The 18,844-nt window shown below is 42.8% G+C and overlaps 3 protein-coding genes across 4 annotated transcripts in view; 2 read left to right on the forward strand and 1 right to left on the reverse strand.

Moving 5' to 3' along the window:
• LOC120457473 (putative serine/threonine-protein kinase STE20-like) overlaps nucleotides 1-18,844 on the reverse strand; it is a 69,014-nt gene that overhangs the window by 36,322 nt on the left and 13,848 nt on the right. The window contains exon 2 of the mRNA XM_039645023.2: nucleotides 8,074-8,502. Coding sequence (XP_039500957.1) covers nucleotides 8,074-8,502 — 429 coding nt within the window. The remainder of the gene's footprint in view (nucleotides 1-8,073; nucleotides 8,503-18,844) is intronic.
• LOC120457475 lies at nucleotides 825-4,838 on the forward strand. 2 transcript variants are annotated; one of them, XM_039645027.1, is made up of 2 exons: nucleotides 825-4,003; nucleotides 4,070-4,838. In XM_039645027.1, the coding sequence occupies exons 1-2, from the start codon at nucleotides 3,990-3,992 to the stop codon at nucleotides 4,365-4,367; spliced, it is 312 nt and encodes a 103-aa protein (XP_039500961.1). In that variant the 5' UTR covers nucleotides 825-3,989; the 3' UTR covers nucleotides 4,368-4,838. The 2 variants fall into 2 exon arrangements, with proteins under 2 accessions (XP_039500961.1, XP_039500960.1); XM_039645026.1 differs by having other exon boundaries at nucleotides 825-3,974.
• Nucleotides 17,193-18,242, forward strand: LOC120457474. Its single transcript, XM_039645024.2, has 2 exons — nucleotides 17,193-17,779; nucleotides 18,039-18,242. The coding sequence occupies exons 1-2, from the start codon at nucleotides 17,208-17,210 to the stop codon at nucleotides 18,229-18,231; spliced, it is 765 nt and encodes a 254-aa protein (XP_039500958.1). The 5' UTR covers nucleotides 17,193-17,207; the 3' UTR covers nucleotides 18,232-18,242.

Genomic DNA, 18,844 nt, shown 5'->3' on the forward strand with positions numbered 1-18,844 from the left:
CCTTGGGAATTCGTCTAGGAATTCCTGGGAAAAAACCCTTGCTTATTTTTCGATATTCCCGAGGAATACCTGAGGAATTCCAGAGGATTTCCTCGGGAACTTTGAATTCCTCGCCACGAACGCCTGTTGTATGGAAATTCCTGTCAGATTTGTATGGGGACTTCCCCTAGGATTCCTCTAGGAGTCCTGGGGACTCCCTAGGGATTCGTTAGGGAATCCTTAGGGACTGGTACTGAAGGGCAATTATTAGTACTACTACTACTACAGTATTGTATTTGTTGAACTAACTTAGCTAGGTCCCGAGACACAGTTGCTTCTGTGCCTTGCTATTAAATAAAAACCCAATTTTTATACCCTTACATAGAAAATATGGATTTTGGTCAAAAGCTTGTAACGCAGTGAAGAAGAAATTTTTGATCAAATGAAGTACATACATTTTTGATACTTTATATTAAATATTGATACTCATTGGCACGCAGTGTCGATATACCCTTCCAAAAAGACTTCACTTTATGGCAGGTAGTATATACCACACCACAGAACAATGCCACCACAGAAATAATGAAAAAATAATATATTACCTAAGAACATTTAATTCTGGTTTTTAATTGATCAAAATCGGACAGCTATCACTGTGCTCAGCAGTCTACTATACATATATACACCAAAAAATTAAAATCATATGTATATAGTTGTTTTATAATAACGAAATATACGAAAAATTAAGAAAAACAGCGGCAAAAGTGTAGACGTAAAATAGTGTTTTTCTCGAAATAAAAAATTGTAGCTTCACCGTTTTGGGCAAAACCTCATGGTATGTAGAAAACAAAATATATAAAATGTACTTATCGGATACGATTTTAAGGCACTCGAAGGTCAACTTCATTAGGGTTTTGAGATTGCAATGCAGTAAACGAGTGAAAAAAGTCGTGGAATTCGAATATCCGATATTTAGTTATATCAAAACAAAATGAAGTATAAAAATCAAAATAAAAGCTGTAATTCAAATCAACAAGCAATAATCAACGAGAAGATATATAAACTGGGGCTGCTTAGACTACTGATTGAAAAATCTGTACCAAGAGTGCACTTTACCTTGAACCAAATAAGGGAAGAAAAGTTCATAATGACGATAGATATGAAGTCGAGGTACGAGCAAATTCCGACGAAAAGAGAAGGGCAACAATACACAGAATTTTTGGACCAAAATAATAAAAAGCGTTGTGCTGGCGAATAAGCATATGCTGCGGGTGTGACTGCAGCGAAGTGACACCGTGGGATTCGGCTAAGCGTTGGGTCGGTAGTCGAGTTTCGGCAGCTGAGCGGAGTCAATATTCAATTCTAAAATTGTATTTAATTATAGAAAATAAAACTAACTAAGAATTCAAGCAAGTCAAAGCGTTTAGTTTTGATGCGATCGAAACTTAAAGAATGCAGGGAGTTATTCCAGATAGTATTATCAACTGACTTAACTGGCGGCCGAACAGTTGTCTCATCACGAGAGTAGGCCCACGTTTAATTTACAACTATGCCTTTTCAAAACAAAAAAATTTAAAAGAAAAAGAGGAAAGTGCGTGCTGCCGGTGATATGATAAAACACTGTGATATGTGAGAACCACCGAGCGTGAGTGGAAACCTCAACGTCCGGTTATCTCCCAGAAACGGTAAGAGGAGTGGAATGCGTCTAAAAAAGCTGCCTGCTGGATTGTGTAAAAACCCGTAGGCAATCCCAAAACGAACACCTACAGGCCACCGTAACCAGTGCACGATTTCCCTCAAGGCAATCCAAGAACGCAATCAATACAAAATGTGGTACAACATGATAGCCTTCGGTATGGTCTTGCAAACAAATTTTGGCCCAAAAAACATTAAACGCCGGCCGCAAAACTTACGACAAAAAAATACAGTGTCTTGAATTCACCTTTCCTGAATAATAAAACACATTTGTTTTTATTCTATCCCGCTAGAATGCACATATTGTAAGGAGTACCACCTACTTGGCGATGAACCCTTAAATTACACTGAAACAATGAAGATAACCACGACAAAACATAACGCACCAAGTACCAACACGGGTGATTGAAACGTATCTTTTTCAATTCCAAATTAAAGGGGCTAGCTCTTGAGACCCTTACCCAACTCAATACCACTTTTAGATATGGACCGCTCAGGTGGCTAGTATCAGAGACGATAATAGCAAGGTTAGCGATAGGGTAGTTACCCCGGAAGAGGACTTTGGAGCCATAGAGGTAAATAACCACCTTTCGCTGATTTTAAGGAATTTAAGGAATGAAAGACAAGCCGGTGAGGTCGTGCACGCGTTAATTAAAACTTACAGAGAAAACTAACTTTGGATGTCTTTATCCGCGGTGTCAATGGGGATTGTCCAAGTGTTAATTGATTTGCAATCAAACAATTTTTCCGGAGACATACTCCTGTTGCATTGAATTGCAGAATGTTGTCTCTAGGGTGGGAACTAATCCTATTATAATTACGATCCCTCTTTCTTCCCGACCTTACCAATCTCCAGGTGCTTCCCGATTTCCAGGCCCATTCCAATTGCACGACAGGCAACCAATGATCCGGGATCCTATAATCCGGGATCGGGAGGAGGCTATTAGAATGCACCTAGATCCCATGCCCCAAGACCTGCCATAAAAATGGAGTTGAACCCATGAGGACAATCGGTCAGGTTTCAGCGCACACCAAGGGAACGACTCCAGTGCCAAAGACCTTTGGAAGGCTCAAATGCCTTCTGGAAAGCTGCCTTGCAGAAAATTGTAAAACCCGTAGTCATCAATGGACTTAAAATCCCTGAAGCATATTTGCAGGTTTTTCAAGAGCACTACTTCGAGAATTTTAAGTTGCCAACGTAACCGTGACTTTACATTGATATTTTCACGTTGGAGGAAAAGGTCTACTTAAGCCGTATAGATAAGCAAACAAAATTTGCCAAGCTTTTTCCCTTAGAATCCAAGACTTCGGTTCATTTGACCGGTAGACCCTCTCCACTATTTTACCGTCCCGAAAATGGTACTGTCGGACAACGAGGAGGGGCCTTTGGTGCACAACACTCCTGAACTACTTGCGAACGCTAGAAATATAATTATACCACACTTCAATCCAGAAACTCGAAGTGAATGGCCAAGTCAAAAAGTTTCACTCCACCTTTTTGGAAATCTACAGGTGTTTAAAATACGACTTAACAACCTTCAAGGATGCTGTAATAGTCCAAATCCAAGTAGACCGATATAACACTTCTGTTAAATTACAATTTTATTAAAGAAGGGCAGGAACCTGACACCTAAAATCCAGGCGAGAAAGTTCACATAGCTATTGGCAGATTAAACCCGAGGAGAAGCCGCGGTTCGGGACCGAAGAGTACTTGGAGAACAACACATTAACAATTAAAACAAAGTCCGGAAAAATGTTAAGGAAGTGAAGCAAGAAATCAGGGCTCACCCTTTTTACCATTTTAAAAGAAAATAGGCGATACATTTCACTAGCAAAAGTGCGAAAGTGGAACTGCAAAGGAGAAATTTCAACACGGACCGGTTTTTGCGGTTTTGTGGGCCTTAGAATGGGCGTGGCAAATAAATTTTCGGCAAATCAAAAGAAATTTACAAGGCTAAAACATTTCTAAAAAGTGTGCGCGTGGAAGCTTTGGATGGTTTTTAAGAATTGTTTTTAGCAAATCTATAGAAATTTACAAGACTGACAAAAAAAAAACGCAAACAATTTTCAAAAGTGTCGGCGTGGCAGTTTTGGGCGGTTTGTGGCCGTGGCAGCATGGGTCAGCAAACTTCCGCTGCGTCTATGCCTCTGGAGTCTGCTTGCTGAATATCAACTTTCAAGTTTTTAAATCTCGACGTTCATATGGACAGACAGACGGACATGGCCAGATCGAGTCAGCTATTGATCCTGATCCAGAAAATATATACTTTATATGGTCGGAAACGCTTCACGAGTAACGGGTATAAATATGGAATATGAAACTTAACAAGTAACAAACGAGCACCACATAAACACCTAAAAACATTAAGACCTCCATATAACAAATTTTCTTTAGGCTTCGTTCTCACTTGCGTAGTGGAAGCCGCCCACATCTACAAGTACGAAGGACCGATAGTCCCGCTTCAGAACGGCGATATATGGAGAATCAAGAGCGTCTTCACGTCGTTGACCTGGGAAACATATGGAGGAAATCGCTGAAGAAGGCGCTACCTTGGCAAGCGGCAACAACCTCAAAGACGCAACTGACTCGAGAGGAAACCTCGCTCGATAAATTAATTCGGATCTGCATGGAAATGGGTAGCTGGGTCTCCCGACGCGATACTGGCGACACAGGAGGTGGTCTCGAAGAATAGGGACTAACAACTAAAGATCAACTCCAGACAGCGCGCTGCAGCGCAAACACCGGACGACAGGACATCAACTCTGGAGATCTGCAGCGGAATGAGTTAACACCGAGGGATTTGAGTAAGCATTAATTAATTATATAATCATAAAAAAATAAATAAACTGGCTATATTATACAAAGAGTCAAAAACTGATGGCCACGGATGAATAGGGGGACATCGATACAATTAATCCGAATCATCGAACAAGCAAACATTACAATGCCCTCTTATTAACGAACTGCACCATTTTTAATGTGAAGATTCTTTAAGGTAACAGGTCAATTGAAAAATTCACCGGCCTAGCATAGTAAAAAATATTTTTTTTAGCAAAATTGCTTTTTTTATTCAACATAGTCTCCTTAAGGGATACCTCCAATATTTCGATACCATTTTCGTAGTACAATTTCTCCTTTGCTTCAAAATATACCTCAGTATCGGTAATCACCTCTTCATTAGACGAAAATTTCTTCCCAGAGAGCATTCTTTTGAGATTCGAGAACAGGGCATAGTCGCTGGGTGCCAGATTTGGAGACTGCGCTGATGCGGAAGCAATTCGAAACGCTATTCATGAATTGTTGCATTCATTTTCATGGCATGGTGCATTGTCTTATTGAAACAGCACTTTTTTTTTTTTAATGTGGCTATTTCTTAGCGATTTTGTCCTTCAAACGGTCTAATAACCCTATGTAATAGTCACAGTTGATTTTCCTCCTTTTTTAAGGTAATCAATAAAAGATATTCCTCGTCGTTGTTTTTGGCCAAAAGTGAAATCGCGCGGCACCCACTTTGCACAGAGCTTTCTCATACCCAAAAATTCGTGAATCATACGATGTACACGATCCGTTGATATCTTTAAAGTCCCAGTTTTATCATTCAATTTCAGTTTATGGTAATTCAATATAATTTTGTGGATTTCTTTTGATGTTTTCTTCGGTAACAACTTAGCATACTGATGGTTGATTTTTCTTGGGCTGTATCCGGAAACTTATTATCAAGCCACGTTTTGGACAACTGTATTATTTCAGTTCAAAAAACAGTATTTTACCAACACGCTACATTTTTTTCATCCATTTTTTTCCTATTAACAAATGTAGTTTTACTCAAAATGCTATAACTCACCAACTAATGACAAGTTATACTCGAACTGTTGTAAAATGTAGTTGTAGGGCGTACTAAAAATCATATGCCCTAGTAAATGAATATGTAACAAGGATCTTTTTACGAACTATGGTTAGTAATGTAAAGCCCATTACATAAACCCCAAACTACATTCAACTAAACTCTCACTAGGCGCGACCATATAAGCCAAGTTGTTCCAAAAACTTTTAGATCGTTAAAGACCGTTGATTATACTAAACTCTAAATACACATAATATATAGATAGAAGCTCAAAGAAGCTGGGTCCGCAAAAATCGAATTTTTGAAATTTGAAAGGTGGAATCGTTTGACCATGTTTGACCACCAATTACTTTTTTTGACCAGTTTTGAAGATATGGAATTTCGAACATTTTCGAAAATTTTCGAACTTCAAAAAGTTGACTTTTTTGAACTTTTTTTTTTTTAAATCGCAATAACTTTGTTTGACCACGTTTGACCACCCTTTAGAATTTTGAAAAAACTTTTAGTTTAGAAAATATAAGCACTTAAGCAATTAAGCATTTTTCATACCTCAAAACTAAATATTTTCAAAAAAAATCGTTTGACCATCCTTTAAAATTGCATTCTATCGTTTGACCACCCTTCAAAAATTATTTTTTTCGTTTGCTTACCCTTAAAAAAAAACAAGAGAGAACGCTATAGTCGAGTTCCCCGACTATCTGATACCCGTTACTCAGCTATTTGTAGGGAGAAGGAGAGTCTTAAACACAGTGTTTGGCGGTTTGTAGGCTTTATAGTAGGCGTGGCAGAAAGTTTTTTGGCAAATCGATAGAAATTTACAAGACTAATACAAAAATGAAAAAATATCAAAATATTTTTCAAAAGTGTGGGCGTAGCAGCTTTGGGCGGTTTGTGGGCGTTAGAGTGGGCGTGGCAAAAAGTTTTTTGGTACAACCATAGAAAATGACATAATTAATACAAAAATGAAAAAATATCAAATCATTTTTCAAAAGTGTGGGCGTAGCATCTTTGGGCGGTTTGTGGGCGTTAGAGTGGGCGTGGCAAAAAGTTTTTTGGTAAATCCATAGAAAATTACAAGACTAATACCAAAATGAAAATATATCAAAACATTTTTCAAAAGTGTGGGCGTGGCAGTTTTGGGCGGTTTGTGGGCGTTAGAGTGGGCGTGGCAACATGAATCGACAAACTTGCGCTGCGTCTATGTCTCTGGAGTCTGTATGCTTAATCTCAACTTTGTAGCTTTTGTAGTTCCTGAGATCACAGCGTTCATACGGACGGACAGACGGACGGACGGACAGCAGGACATGGTCATATTGACTCGGCTATTGGTCCTGATCAAGAATATATATACTTTATATGGTAGGAAACGCTTCCTTCTGCCTGTTACAAACTTTTCAACGAATCTAGTATACCCTTTTACTCTACGAGTAACGGGTATAATAAAAACGTTTTCCCACCTCTTAAAATTAAATATTTTCAAAAAAATCGTTTGACCATCCTTTAAAATTGCATTCTATCGTTTGACCACCCTTCAAAAATTATTTTTTTCGTTTGCTTAGCCTTAAAAAAAAATAAAAACGTTTTCCCACCTCTTAAAACTAAATATTTAAAAAAAAAATCGTTTGATCATCCTTTAAAATTGCATTCTATCGTTTGACCACCCTTCAAATATTATTTTTTCGTTTGCTTACCCTGAAAAAAAATATTTTCAAACAAAATTTAAATAAATCTCATAATTTAGGCAAAATACTCTCTCTTTCTATTTTTCCGCAAATTTATAAGCTCACCACCTCAGTGCCTTACCGTATGTATAAGGTCATCGAACAGAAGGTGTTGACGCCATGTCTGCCATCCGTAGACATTGCAGCACCCGTCTCTCTTACACAACCGTCCCTTCTTCCATGCATAGAAAACAGATCCGATGCTTTTTTGTATAATTAATTCGGAAAGTAGTATAAGCATCGTCTTTCACTAAATGTTGCTCATTACATATTGGGCACATCTTTAATCTATACATGTACCGGTCTACGAATTGTGCGTATAGCCAAAGTTCTGCCCACCAAGTTCCACTCAATATTGGCGGTAACTGTTCATTAAATAATAGCGTCACAGACTAACACAAATTGGGCGCACGAGCTTTGCCTAAGGGCGCATTATTCAAAAATGGGAATGAACCCTTCAATATTTTAAACCCACGCCCGGTTAGCAGGCACAACGCAAAACGAAAATGACGATTCTTGTAGTTTCTACCGCTTCACCAGAATATTATCCACTGTGATAAAAACAAAGAACGGCAATAAAAAGAAATAGAGGAGCGGATAATTTTTCTGAGATGCACGAGTTGAACGATGCCATGCCTGCCAGCTATCATAATTGACATAAATTGTCATAATTGTTACTAGTATTTTAGAAAAAGGGAAACGTGTATTTTTTATTAGTTTTGCCGATTTCTATCGATATACCAAAAATATATTTTACGCTATCTAAGGCTCCACCAAGCAAAGGCTCTCAGATCCCTGCCGTATTTGACTATTAGCAATATGATACAAATTACCTTGATTTTCCAATAAGCTGTTTTTATCTAGTAGCAAGTGCGGACTTCCACGTACTTTTTCAATATACATGTATGTTAATTCTGTGTCTTTGAAGGGTTGAAACCCGTTTGCCAGTTCACAACAAGTAATTCCGATGGAATAAATATCTATTTTTTCAGTGTAACCAGAAAGGTTTTGATATAAAACTTCTGGAGCTGTCCAATACAACGCTTTTTCTATTCCCACCGTTGATCCATATATAAATTTCTTTTTTTCTCCTTGACTAATAAAACTTTGACAGTAGCTAAAATTTGATATAACAGCTTTTTTGGGGCTTAAAAGTATGTACTTAGCCCTCATAGATCCATGAATATAATGCTCATGGTGAATATAGGTAAGCGCTGATAAGACATCCTTCAAAATGAGTGCAATTACAACCTCCGGAAAACCTGAAAAATAATTTGTGTCATTAAATATAAATTTACATGTATCGTTACATTAATAATAAATAAAAAAAAACTCGTAAAACTTTTTCAATGAGAGAGCTTCTAAATGAAAACGCGGAACGGAAGGGGAGCGAAGTCCTTGCTGGGCGTAGCGCAATGTATGATAGTCAACAAGAGGTTAAATATAGTAAGGCAGTTCGAACTATTGAAAAGATGTTACATTGCGAACCGCTGCGCTGTGAAGGAAATCAAGAAAGAAATAAAAAATGGCGGATCAACATGACCTTTCTTATCCAAAATATATAATAATATATTAACCGGTAGTATTACTGCTGTCTTTAGTAGTTTGACTGACCAGTTTTTTTAGCATTTTATATTGATAGTGTATAAAAAAACTAATTCAAAATAATGGTCTTTAAAATGAGAATATGCCAAGGAAATTTGCTTATGTCAAGGAAAATAAAAAACCCGAAGTTTGCCGATAATCATAATTTTATGATCGTGCATATTTGGGTACGAGCCGAAACCTATTTTGCCTACACGCAGTTTCTATAAAAATACTAGCATTTTTTAAATAACGGGTGTTTTTTTTAGAGGTATAGAACTTTAAGTTGGCATTACTGTTCAAGATGGCGACCGATTTAACAGCTGTCAAGTGATTTATTCTCAGTTTGGTTTGGCAATTCGTCATGCGTGCTTACAAAATCCAACTCGTGCAAGAATTGAAACCAAACGATCATCAAGCAAGGCGTAGATTCGTCGAATGGGCCCAAAACGAGATTGCTGTTGTTCCCGATTTTTCATAAGCCTCCAAGATCTTGTGATTTAACACCGCTAGACTACTTTTTGTGGGGCTATGTAAAGTCATTGGTCTATGCGGATAAGCCACAAACGCTAAACCATTTGGAAGACAACATTCGCCGTGTTATTGCCGATATACGGCCAAATATTGGAAAAAGTCATTGCAAATTGGACGTCCAGATTGGACTACATCCGAGCCAGCCGTGGCGGTCATATGCCAGAAATCATATTTAAAATGTAATGCCACAAGATTATCTTTCATGTCAATAAAATTCATGTCAATCGAATAATCCATCGTTGTTTTATTGCAATTTAAAGTTCTATACCTCTAAAAAAAACACCCTATATATATTACTTTAGAATGTCCTATCATCAAAATTATACATTTTAACATACTCGTTGTTCATGCCGAACAGCTGAGTCCGGTATCCCGCCAGCAGAGCATCGCTGTTGGCGGAATGTTTCGAAAGTGGGACATGAAGCCGTTATTTTATGTGAGAAAATTACTTGAAAACAAAACCCCAAACGAGAAGGACGAACTCCAACACCTTTTGTTTTACTAAACTCTGGGAATATTTGCGACATCAGCTTTTCAGGCCCCCGACGTCTCAACATTTTGGTTCTTCGCCCGAGATCATCCAGCGCTTTGCCGAGATAAGTACGGTGCCAAAATCCCCACCATATATGTATATACATACGCATATATATTGCTGCGATCAAAATCCGCTCACTATCAACTAGTGGCCACCTGCGCAATAATATATGTTCGTGTGTATATTCTGTATGCATCCTTTCCCTTTTATGTTATCAACCAATCATCAACTTTCCAATAAAAACACCAAATAAAAAACTAAATTCGGCACCCAAACTTTCACATACACAAAAACATACAGACATTCCATGTATGTTGGCCGATCGATGTACATACATATGTCCATTGCATCTGCATACATTGCGTACATGGCACATACGCAACGTCGTACATCTGCATGGTCATAGGGTGTTTCATTAATTGCCAAACCACTCAAAACATTCAAACAGACATTCATATCATCCAACATATGTACATACATATATTAATGTTATTGTTTACTTTTTCACATACACGAAACCTTCCACACACACGACAAGCACAGACGTTTTGTTGGACCGGCAGATAAGAACCGGCTGCAGCCAACACTACGACGAACACATCCACGAACACAACCTCCAACGCAGTAAGAGAAAAAAGAATAACAAAAAAACAAATTTTAAAAACAACCATCGGCGCTCACATTTACATATTGTATATATATGTGTGTATGTATGTATGTATGTATATGTATTCCAATAAGGGACCGTTCACACTGACACTACTTTTTTCTAGTTTCCCATAGAAAGTGTCAGTGTGTGTTTATTTTTGTTTCTTTAATACTTTTTTTTTAACTCCGTTCTTGATTTATTCGCATATCCGATTCGCATATATCGTCTCAAAAAATTGGCCGAACATCCACGCTTATCCAGCGTCCCACATCAACAATTATAGTCCAGCGTGATCCAGCGCCCTCATATCTGTTTTTTTTCTCAATCGATAGCAACATTTATTCCGATTATTGTGTATTCCGCGCTTAATCCAGCGACCCCAGGTTTTATATAAAACGATAACATAATTTGTAACGATTACCATTTGTTTTTCAAGCGCAATCCGGCGCCCCCTTACCTTTGTCTAAATCGATTAATTCCGATTATTCATTTTTCTTTTGATTTTGTCTCTCGCTCAATACAGCGACCCCGGTGTTTTTTTTTTGTTCCGATTGTCACATCTTTTTTCACGCGTTGTCCTGCGCCCCCACACCCTGTCTAAATTGATGCGATAATTTGGTTCTTAATTACTTTTGTGCGCTTTATCGAGCGACCCAGTATAACTCCAAATCAACAATCCTTAGCTTTCAATTATTTTGGGTGTCCGCTTTATCTAGCGACTCCAGTTATTTTTTTTCCAAATACGGAACATTCCGATCGAGCCAACTGGTCGCACGCTTATCCAGCGTCCCAATATATAAGTTGTTTCGAGCTTGGTTGCACGCTTAATCCAGCGTCCCAATATATAAGTTATTTTCGATCTTGGTTGCACGCTTTATCCAGCGTCCCAATATAGAAGTTGTTTCGAGCTTGGTTGCACGCTTAATCCAGCGTCCCAATATATAAGTTCTTTCGATCTTGGTTGCACGCTTTATCCAGCGTCCCAATATATAAGTTGTTTCGAGCTTGGTTGCACGCTTTATCCAGCGTCCCCGTATTTGTCCAAGTGGACAGACTGTTTCGCCCCCACACGGTTTTCGGCTCCTCCGAGAGCTTAATATGCCAATTGGCCACGGTGAGGAGGTAAAAACCCGTTTGACTGTTTCCAAAACGTCTCAACGAGTTAGAGCCAAGAGCGAGTCCTCTGTGCCCTTCAAAAGCCCAAGTCCCACTCGAAGCAAAAGCCCATCGACAACTCCACGGAAATCCACGAGCACGTCGCTCCAAGTTCCACGGTCAGCACCGAACACGAAACCGAATTTAGACTTCTCACCCCAAATTACGAGAGCAACCGCAAAAATGGCGCAAGCTGAGGCAGACAGGGCCTTGATGAAATTCATGACCATAACCGATAGAGTAGGTCAGTTCGAGGCCAGAGTCAACACCCCAGCAGTCACAAGTCCGTCAATCCACACAAGTAGGGTGCGACTCGAGCAGATCAGGGCCCTATGGGACAAGGTGGAGAACGAATACGAGGCGTGCTCCGAAGCTCTGTCCGGTCTGGGATCCACAGACACAATAACAGTCATGCAGTCCAAGTATGACTACTGTTATGCCGTTTACGAGCGGTGCGCAGCGAGCCTCAACGAGATCATTGAAGAAGGTTCACGCTCGCAACAGGCCGTTCAGGCCTCCATTCCGGCGCCTCCTCAGGGAGGGTGTCGCTTACCCCCAGTCGAGTGCGACAGTTTCAGTGGGGACTATGTTCACTGGCCCACGTTTCGGGATATTTTCTCAGCCATCTACATACACAACCCTCGGCTTTCAGAAGTTGAAAAGTTGTTCCATCTCAATGCTAAAACTAGTGGTGAGGCTAAATCCATTGTGGCCTTATCACCCTTAACCAATGATGGATTCGAATCAGCCTGGAGAAACTTGCAGAATCGTTTCGAAAACAAGAGGCTACTGGTCAACAGTCAGCTTAAGATTTTGTTTAATTTACCTTCTGTTGGCCTTGAATGCGGCAATTCCTTGAAACAGTTAGAGAGCACAATTCAAGGTTGTTTAACAGCTTTGAAAATAGCAAAAATCGACACCTCTAACTGGGATTGCCTGCTCGTTTTTCTGTGCTCTGCCAAGTTGCCAAAGCTAACGCTGTCTCTATGGGAACAATCCCTTATGAGTAAGACAGATATTCCACTGTGGGCTGAATTCCAGGCTTTCTTACAAGATCGTCATCGAACGCTCGAGGCGATCGAAGATTTTAAGCCAAACGCTCAATCCAGAGCACTGCGGACTGACAATAGCCCGCGGGCGATCCAGACCTTTGAGAATAGAGTGACGGTAACTCCACAATCCTGTAAACTTTGTTCGCAAGAGAACCATCCTATACGAGTATGTCCGTTATTCTTACGAATGCCAGTCGGAGAGCGGGAGAAATATATAAAACAGCAGAAGTTGTGCTTAAACTGTTTTGCTAGAACGCATCTGCTTAGGGATTGCACTAGCACGCATAATTGCAATACTTGTAAAGGGCGCCACAACACTCTCCTACACCGAAGCGGCACTCCACCAGTCCAGTCAGCGGTCAATCCTGACCACCAGGCCCACGTATCCACATTTAACCACCAGCAAGATATACAGTCCACTCCATTAACGAATCAACCGAATGTGCAAACGTTTCTGGCTGTAAACACTCAAGGGGTCCTCCTGAGTACAGCTTTAATAGAGATTTGCCATTTAGGCATCAAATACTCAGCACGGGCACTTATTGACTCGGGTTCTGAGGCAACCTTTATTTCAGAACGCTTGTTCAACTTGATTAAGTTGCCTTATGAATCCATCCATGCTCAAGTTTCAGGGCTCAACCTCACTGTTGCGGCTCAGCCCCGTAAGCGCTGTCAACTCAGCATAGGTTCTCCGGTCAAGCCCCACATCCAAATTAAGACTTCTGCATATGTACTACCACAACTGGCCGGGAGTCTCCCATCCTTTACTTTACCTGAGGACTCTTTAAAGCATCTGCCGCCTTTGCAACTAGCAGACCCAAATTTCTACCGGAGTTCGCAGATCGACGTTCTGATCGGTGCCGATATCCTGCCATCGATCATTCTCAGCGGCTCCCATCCCAATATCTGTGGCACGCTTCTTGGCCAGGAGACCATATTCGGATGGATTCTTTGCGGTCCGATCGCAACGAATCCCACAAGCAGAATATGCTCATTTTCGTCCCGACTAGCTGTCACCGAGTCCAGACTGGACAACATTCTCACAAAATTTTGGGAGGTGGAGGATGTTCCAGTGAAGCGGGTTAGGGAATCCACCTCGATTTGCGAGGAAAACTTTGTCCAATCTACCAAAAGGAACGAGGATGGGAGGTATGTGGTTTCGTTGCCCTTTAAAGAGCCTAACAATATCAACCTTGGGCACTCCAGGTCGATCGCACTGGCTCAGTTCCTCCGAAACGAGATTCGACTGAATAAAGACGTTGCGTCAAAAAAGCAGTACGACTCAGTCATTCAAGAGTATTTAGATTTAGGTCATATGCACCAAGTCTCTCCGGACGACTCTAATAATTTTTATTTGCCCCATCATGCTGTCTTCAAACCAGACAGCACCACAACGAAGGTTCGCGTTGTGTTTAATGCTTCCAATCCTTCATCAAACGGGAACAGCCTCAATGATATCCTTCATGCGGGGCCCGTACTGCAGTCCGATCTTACTATCCAGATTCTAAAATGGCGTTTCTTCAAGTATGTGTTCAATGCGGACATCACAAAAATGTACAGGCAAATTCGGGTAAATTCAACCCATACGCGCTTTCAGAGAATCCTCTTTCGCAATAAGGATGGAGAGCTCTGTGACTATGAACTCGATACAGTCACCTTCGGCGTAAACTGTGCGCCTTTCCTAGCCATCCGCGTTCTACAACAGTTGGCTCAGGATATCCGAGGCCAATATCCTTTGGCAAGTGACATCATCTCGAACTTCATGTACGTTGACGATGTGCTCGCAGGCACTCACACTAAGCAGTCGGCAGTTTTAGCCATCGAGGAGCTTCGGCTGGCTCTTGAGAGTGCTGGTTTTCCATTACGGAAGTGGACCTCGAACGAAAGAAAACTCCTACAAGAGGTTCCAAAGGAGCACTTGATTAGTGCAGACTTTCTGGAGCTTGAAGAGGCTAGTACGGCGAAAACTCTTGGGATCCGTTGGCAAGCTACATCCGATAGTTTCTTTTTTTATTCCAATGGTGATCCACCTCCAAACTGCTTACACAAAACGAGAGGTTTTATCTCAGATAGCCAAACTGTTCGACCCAGCAGGATGGCTATCACCTTTCGTAGTCCGAGCCAAGATTTTTATGCAGAAAATTTGGCTACGGGAGCTGGGCTGGGATCAGCCACTCCCCAGGGATCTCGCGACCCAGTGGCGGGAGTTCCTAGAAGGGTATCCTGCCCTGAAGGAGATTCGTATTCCGAGATGGGTACGTTTCCATCCAGCTGCGAAACTTCAGTACCATGCGTTTTGCGACGCGTCACAGGACGCCTATGGGGCGGTTATTTTCGTCCGAATCGAAACGAAGGAAGGCTGTTGTACTCATCTACTTACATCCAAAACCCGAGTCGCTCCTGTCAGATCCATCTCCATACCACGCTTGGAATTGTGCGGAGCAGTGCTGCTCACGGAGCTGGCAGCTCTAGTAATTTCTGAAATGCCTCCTCATGTTTATGAGACCTTTTACTGGACCGACTCCACGATCGTTCTTGCATGGCTGAGTAAGCCAGCGTGCACCTGGACAACATTCGTTGCCAACAGGGTCGCAAAAATCGAACAGTGTACCGACGGAAGCAAGTGGGGACATGTACGATCCGAAGACAATCCAGCTGATCTGGCAAGCCGGGGCGTCTCACCCCAAGAGCTGAAGGACAGCGCACTGTGGTGGCGTGGGCCAGCTTGGTTGCACCTCAAACAGGAGCAGTGGCCGAGTGAGTTGTTGGTCCATCCGGAGACTGAGCTTGAGCAGCGCCTCGTCAAATGCCACACGGTCGCAGTGCCCTCAGCAGTTGAAATCCTAGAGAGGTTCTCAGCCTTTGACCGAGCTCTGCGAGTTCTTGCTTATGTGTTTCGTTTTGTGAAAAGTTTCCGGAGGGAAGGTGTAGCCTCATCGGCAGAACTCACTGCGGCGGAGTTGTCGGAGGTGCAGGAGCGGCTAATTGTGCTCACTCAGAAGAATGAGTTTTCCGCCGAATATAAGGTTTTGAGCAACAAGCAACCAGTTCCACCCGCAAGTGCAATTTCGAACCGAAACCCCTTTCTTGACGGGAATGGGGTCTTGAGAGCAAGCGGCAGGTTACAAGCATCTGAAATGCTTAGTTATGATGAAAAACATCCGATCATCCTTCCTGCACGGTGTAGGTTCGCCGAACTTCAAGTCTTGTTTATCCATCGCATATCCTTGCATGGGGGGAATCAATTAATGATCCGACTGATCCGTTCCAAATTCTGGATTCCCAAGCTTAAAATGTTGGTGAAACGAACAATACATTAGTGCCGAGTGTGTGTTATTCACAAGAAGAGACTGCAGACGCAGTTGCCCCGTGCGAGGTCCACGTTTTCCAGACCGTTCACCCATACGGGAGTGGACTTCGCAGGACCATTTGACGTCAAGAGTTATGTCGGTCGAGCCTGCAAAATCACAAAGGGGTACGTGTGCGTTGTTGTGTGTTTTACTACCCGGGCTATCCACCTCGAAGCGACCTCGGACTTGACTACAGAGAAGTTCCTGGCCGCATTCTCCCGTTTTTTCGCTCGGCGTGGGTGTCCACAACACGTCTACTCTGACAACGGGAAAACGTTTGTCGGAGCTTCCACGTCCTTATCAAAGGATTTCATTGAAGCTACCAGAACATCGGTTTAATCGCAGCACAGTCTTCAGAATGTGTCCTGGCATTTCAACCCTCCTGGCGCACCTCATATGGGAGGGCTTTGGGAGGCAGGTGTGAAGAGCTTCAAGTCGCATTTTTACAAGTACACAGCCGCTGGGAAATACACGTTCGAGGAACTGACTACCCTCCTGGCGAAGATTGAGGCCTGTTTGAACTCCAGGCCCATCTCGCCAATGTCCGAAGATCCCACGGACCTTATCGCTCTGAGCCCTGGGCATTTTCTAATCGGTGGACCATTACTTGCGGTAGCAGAACCTGAGGTTAAAGAAGGTCCCAGCTCCATTATCAATCGGTGGCGGAGGTTGAAAGCCCTGAATCAGCAGTTCTGCATGCGTTGGAAGGAGGAATACCTAAAGGAACTCCACAAAAGGAATAAATGGAAGTTCCCAACGCGAGATCTCCAGGCTGGAGACATGGTGGTGATCAAAGAGGAGAACTTGCCATCCAACGAGTGGCGACTTGGGCGTATCCAAGTGGTCTGTCCCGGCGTGGACGGCAAGGTCAGAGTGGCAGACGTGCTCACAGCACGGGGGGTCGTCCGAAGACCAGTGGCAAAAATGATCCGCCTTCCAATGGACAGCCCGAATGAGTCGAAAGACTCCTCCATACTTTAAGTATTTGAAAACCTGCTACTGACGAGTCCTAAGTTGTGTCGTCCTACGTCGTCCATGTGTCATGATCATCCGCATCTATCTCATCTAATTTTTTATTTTGCCCATTTCTTATGTAGCCGCATATACAATGGCTCCAGCGATCCGCCACGATGTATACCGCTGTCGAGTGTGCAGGGGGATTCATCCATTGAGGAGCTGCCAGCGATTCCGGCAACTGCCGGCTGTGAAGCGGCTCCGGGCAGTCTTGATTAACAAGTACTGCGCTAACTGTCTGGCCCACGAGCATTCGGGCCGGTCGTGTCGCAGCAAAGCGAGGTGCCGCATCTGCCGAGAGGCCCACCACACTCTGCTGCACATCCGCGGCGAACAGCCAGGCTCTTCGAGGCCTCAACGGAAGCGTGAGCCACAAGCAGCGCCTCAGCCTCAACGGCGTCAGGAGGTGGGTTCGACCGGGTCACGACGCTCAGCCTCGCCGATGGATAGGTCCCCACCCCACAGCTCATTGTCAACGCCGACGGGCGCGCCTAGCTTGGTGCGGACGAGCGTCAGCATCCTTCCGACCGCTGCCGTGCTCATTGGGTCCGAGCAGAAGAGATTCGATGTGCGAGTCTTGGTGGATCCGTGCAGCCCCGTGAGTCGCATCCACGTCTCGCTGGTGAAGGCCCTCAACTTGGCCGTCACGGGCGTGGGCAACGAACGGCTGTGCACCACCGAGATTCGCTCGAAAACGTCCCGGATGAGCAAACAGCTGCTGATGGTGGTGGACGAGCAGATGCAGAGCCGGACGCCGGCACAGCCCCTGGATCCGAAGGTGCAGGACATGTTCCACAACATGACGCTAGCGGATGACCGGTGGTTCCACCCAGCGCTTGTCTCGGCTGTCCTTGGAGCAGACGTTTACGCCGACCTGATGCTGCCGGGTATCATCGCGAGCCAGGACGGCCTGCCCATGGCACAAAATTCCAAGCTGGGATGGATTCTTTCGGGACGCTGTTCTCTGTCCTAAATGTGCAAGTATTCCTCTTGCAAGGGGGGGAGAATGTTCATGCCGAACAGCTGAGTCCGGTATCCCGCCAGCAGAGCATCGCTGTTGGCGGAATGTTGCGAAAGTGGGATATGAAGCCGTTATTTTATGTGAGAAAATTACTTGAAAATAAAACCCCAAACGAGAAGGACGAACTCCAACACCTTTTGTGTTACTAAACTCTGGGAATATTTGCGACACCAGCTTTTCCGGCCCCCGACGTCTCAACACTCGTAATTATATAAGTTATAAAACAATATTTATAAAAATATTGTATAACAAGACAGAACGCTATTGTCGAGTTCCCCAACTATCTGATACCCGGTACTCAGCTAGTGGATGTGAGTATAAGACAATTGACAGTTTTTGGCGGTTTGTGCGCGTTAGAGTGTGCATGGCATCGTGGGTCAATAAACTTGATCTGCGTCTATGTCTCTGGAAACTGTATGCTTAATCTGAACTTTCTAGCTTCTATAGTTCCAGAGATCTCGACGTTCATACGGACACATAGACGGACCTGGCATGATCGACGGTTCCATCTGCCTTTTACATACATTTCAACGAATCTAATATACTCTTTTTCCTACGAACAACGGATATAATATTGGCCTTGTGCGGAATACAAATAGCGCACTACATCTATTTTATCGTTTACAAAATCGTCCATCAGAGCAGTTAATTCGATTAACCATTGACCTTTTTCGCATCACGTTTTTTCTTATTGATAACTTGCATCGTTA

This window comes from Drosophila santomea, unplaced genomic scaffold (assembly GCF_016746245.2).
Source record: "Drosophila santomea strain STO CAGO 1482 unplaced genomic scaffold, Prin_Dsan_1.1 Segkk101_quiver_pilon_scaf, whole genome shotgun sequence".
Classification (NCBI taxonomy): Eukaryota; Metazoa; Arthropoda; class Insecta; order Diptera; family Drosophilidae; genus Drosophila; species Drosophila santomea.

Excerpts from the sequence above, each read along its gene's own strand:
- LOC120457475 (XM_039645026.1), top strand. The coding sequence starts at position 3,877 with ATGGACAGACAGACGGACATGGCCAGATCGAGTCAGCTATTGATCCTG. Across the intron at positions 3,975-4,069 it reads AAACGCTTCACGAGTAACGG|GCTTCGTTCTCACTTGCGTA; the intron begins GTATAAATATGG and ends AATTTTCTTTAG.
- LOC120457474 (XM_039645024.2), top strand. The coding sequence starts at position 17,208 with ATGGCTCCAGCGATCCGCCACGATGTATACCGCTGTCGAGTGTGCAGG. Across the intron at positions 17,780-18,038 it reads ACGGGCGTGGGCAACGAACG|AATTCCAAGCTGGGATGGAT; the intron begins GCTGTGCACCAC and ends CCCATGGCACAA.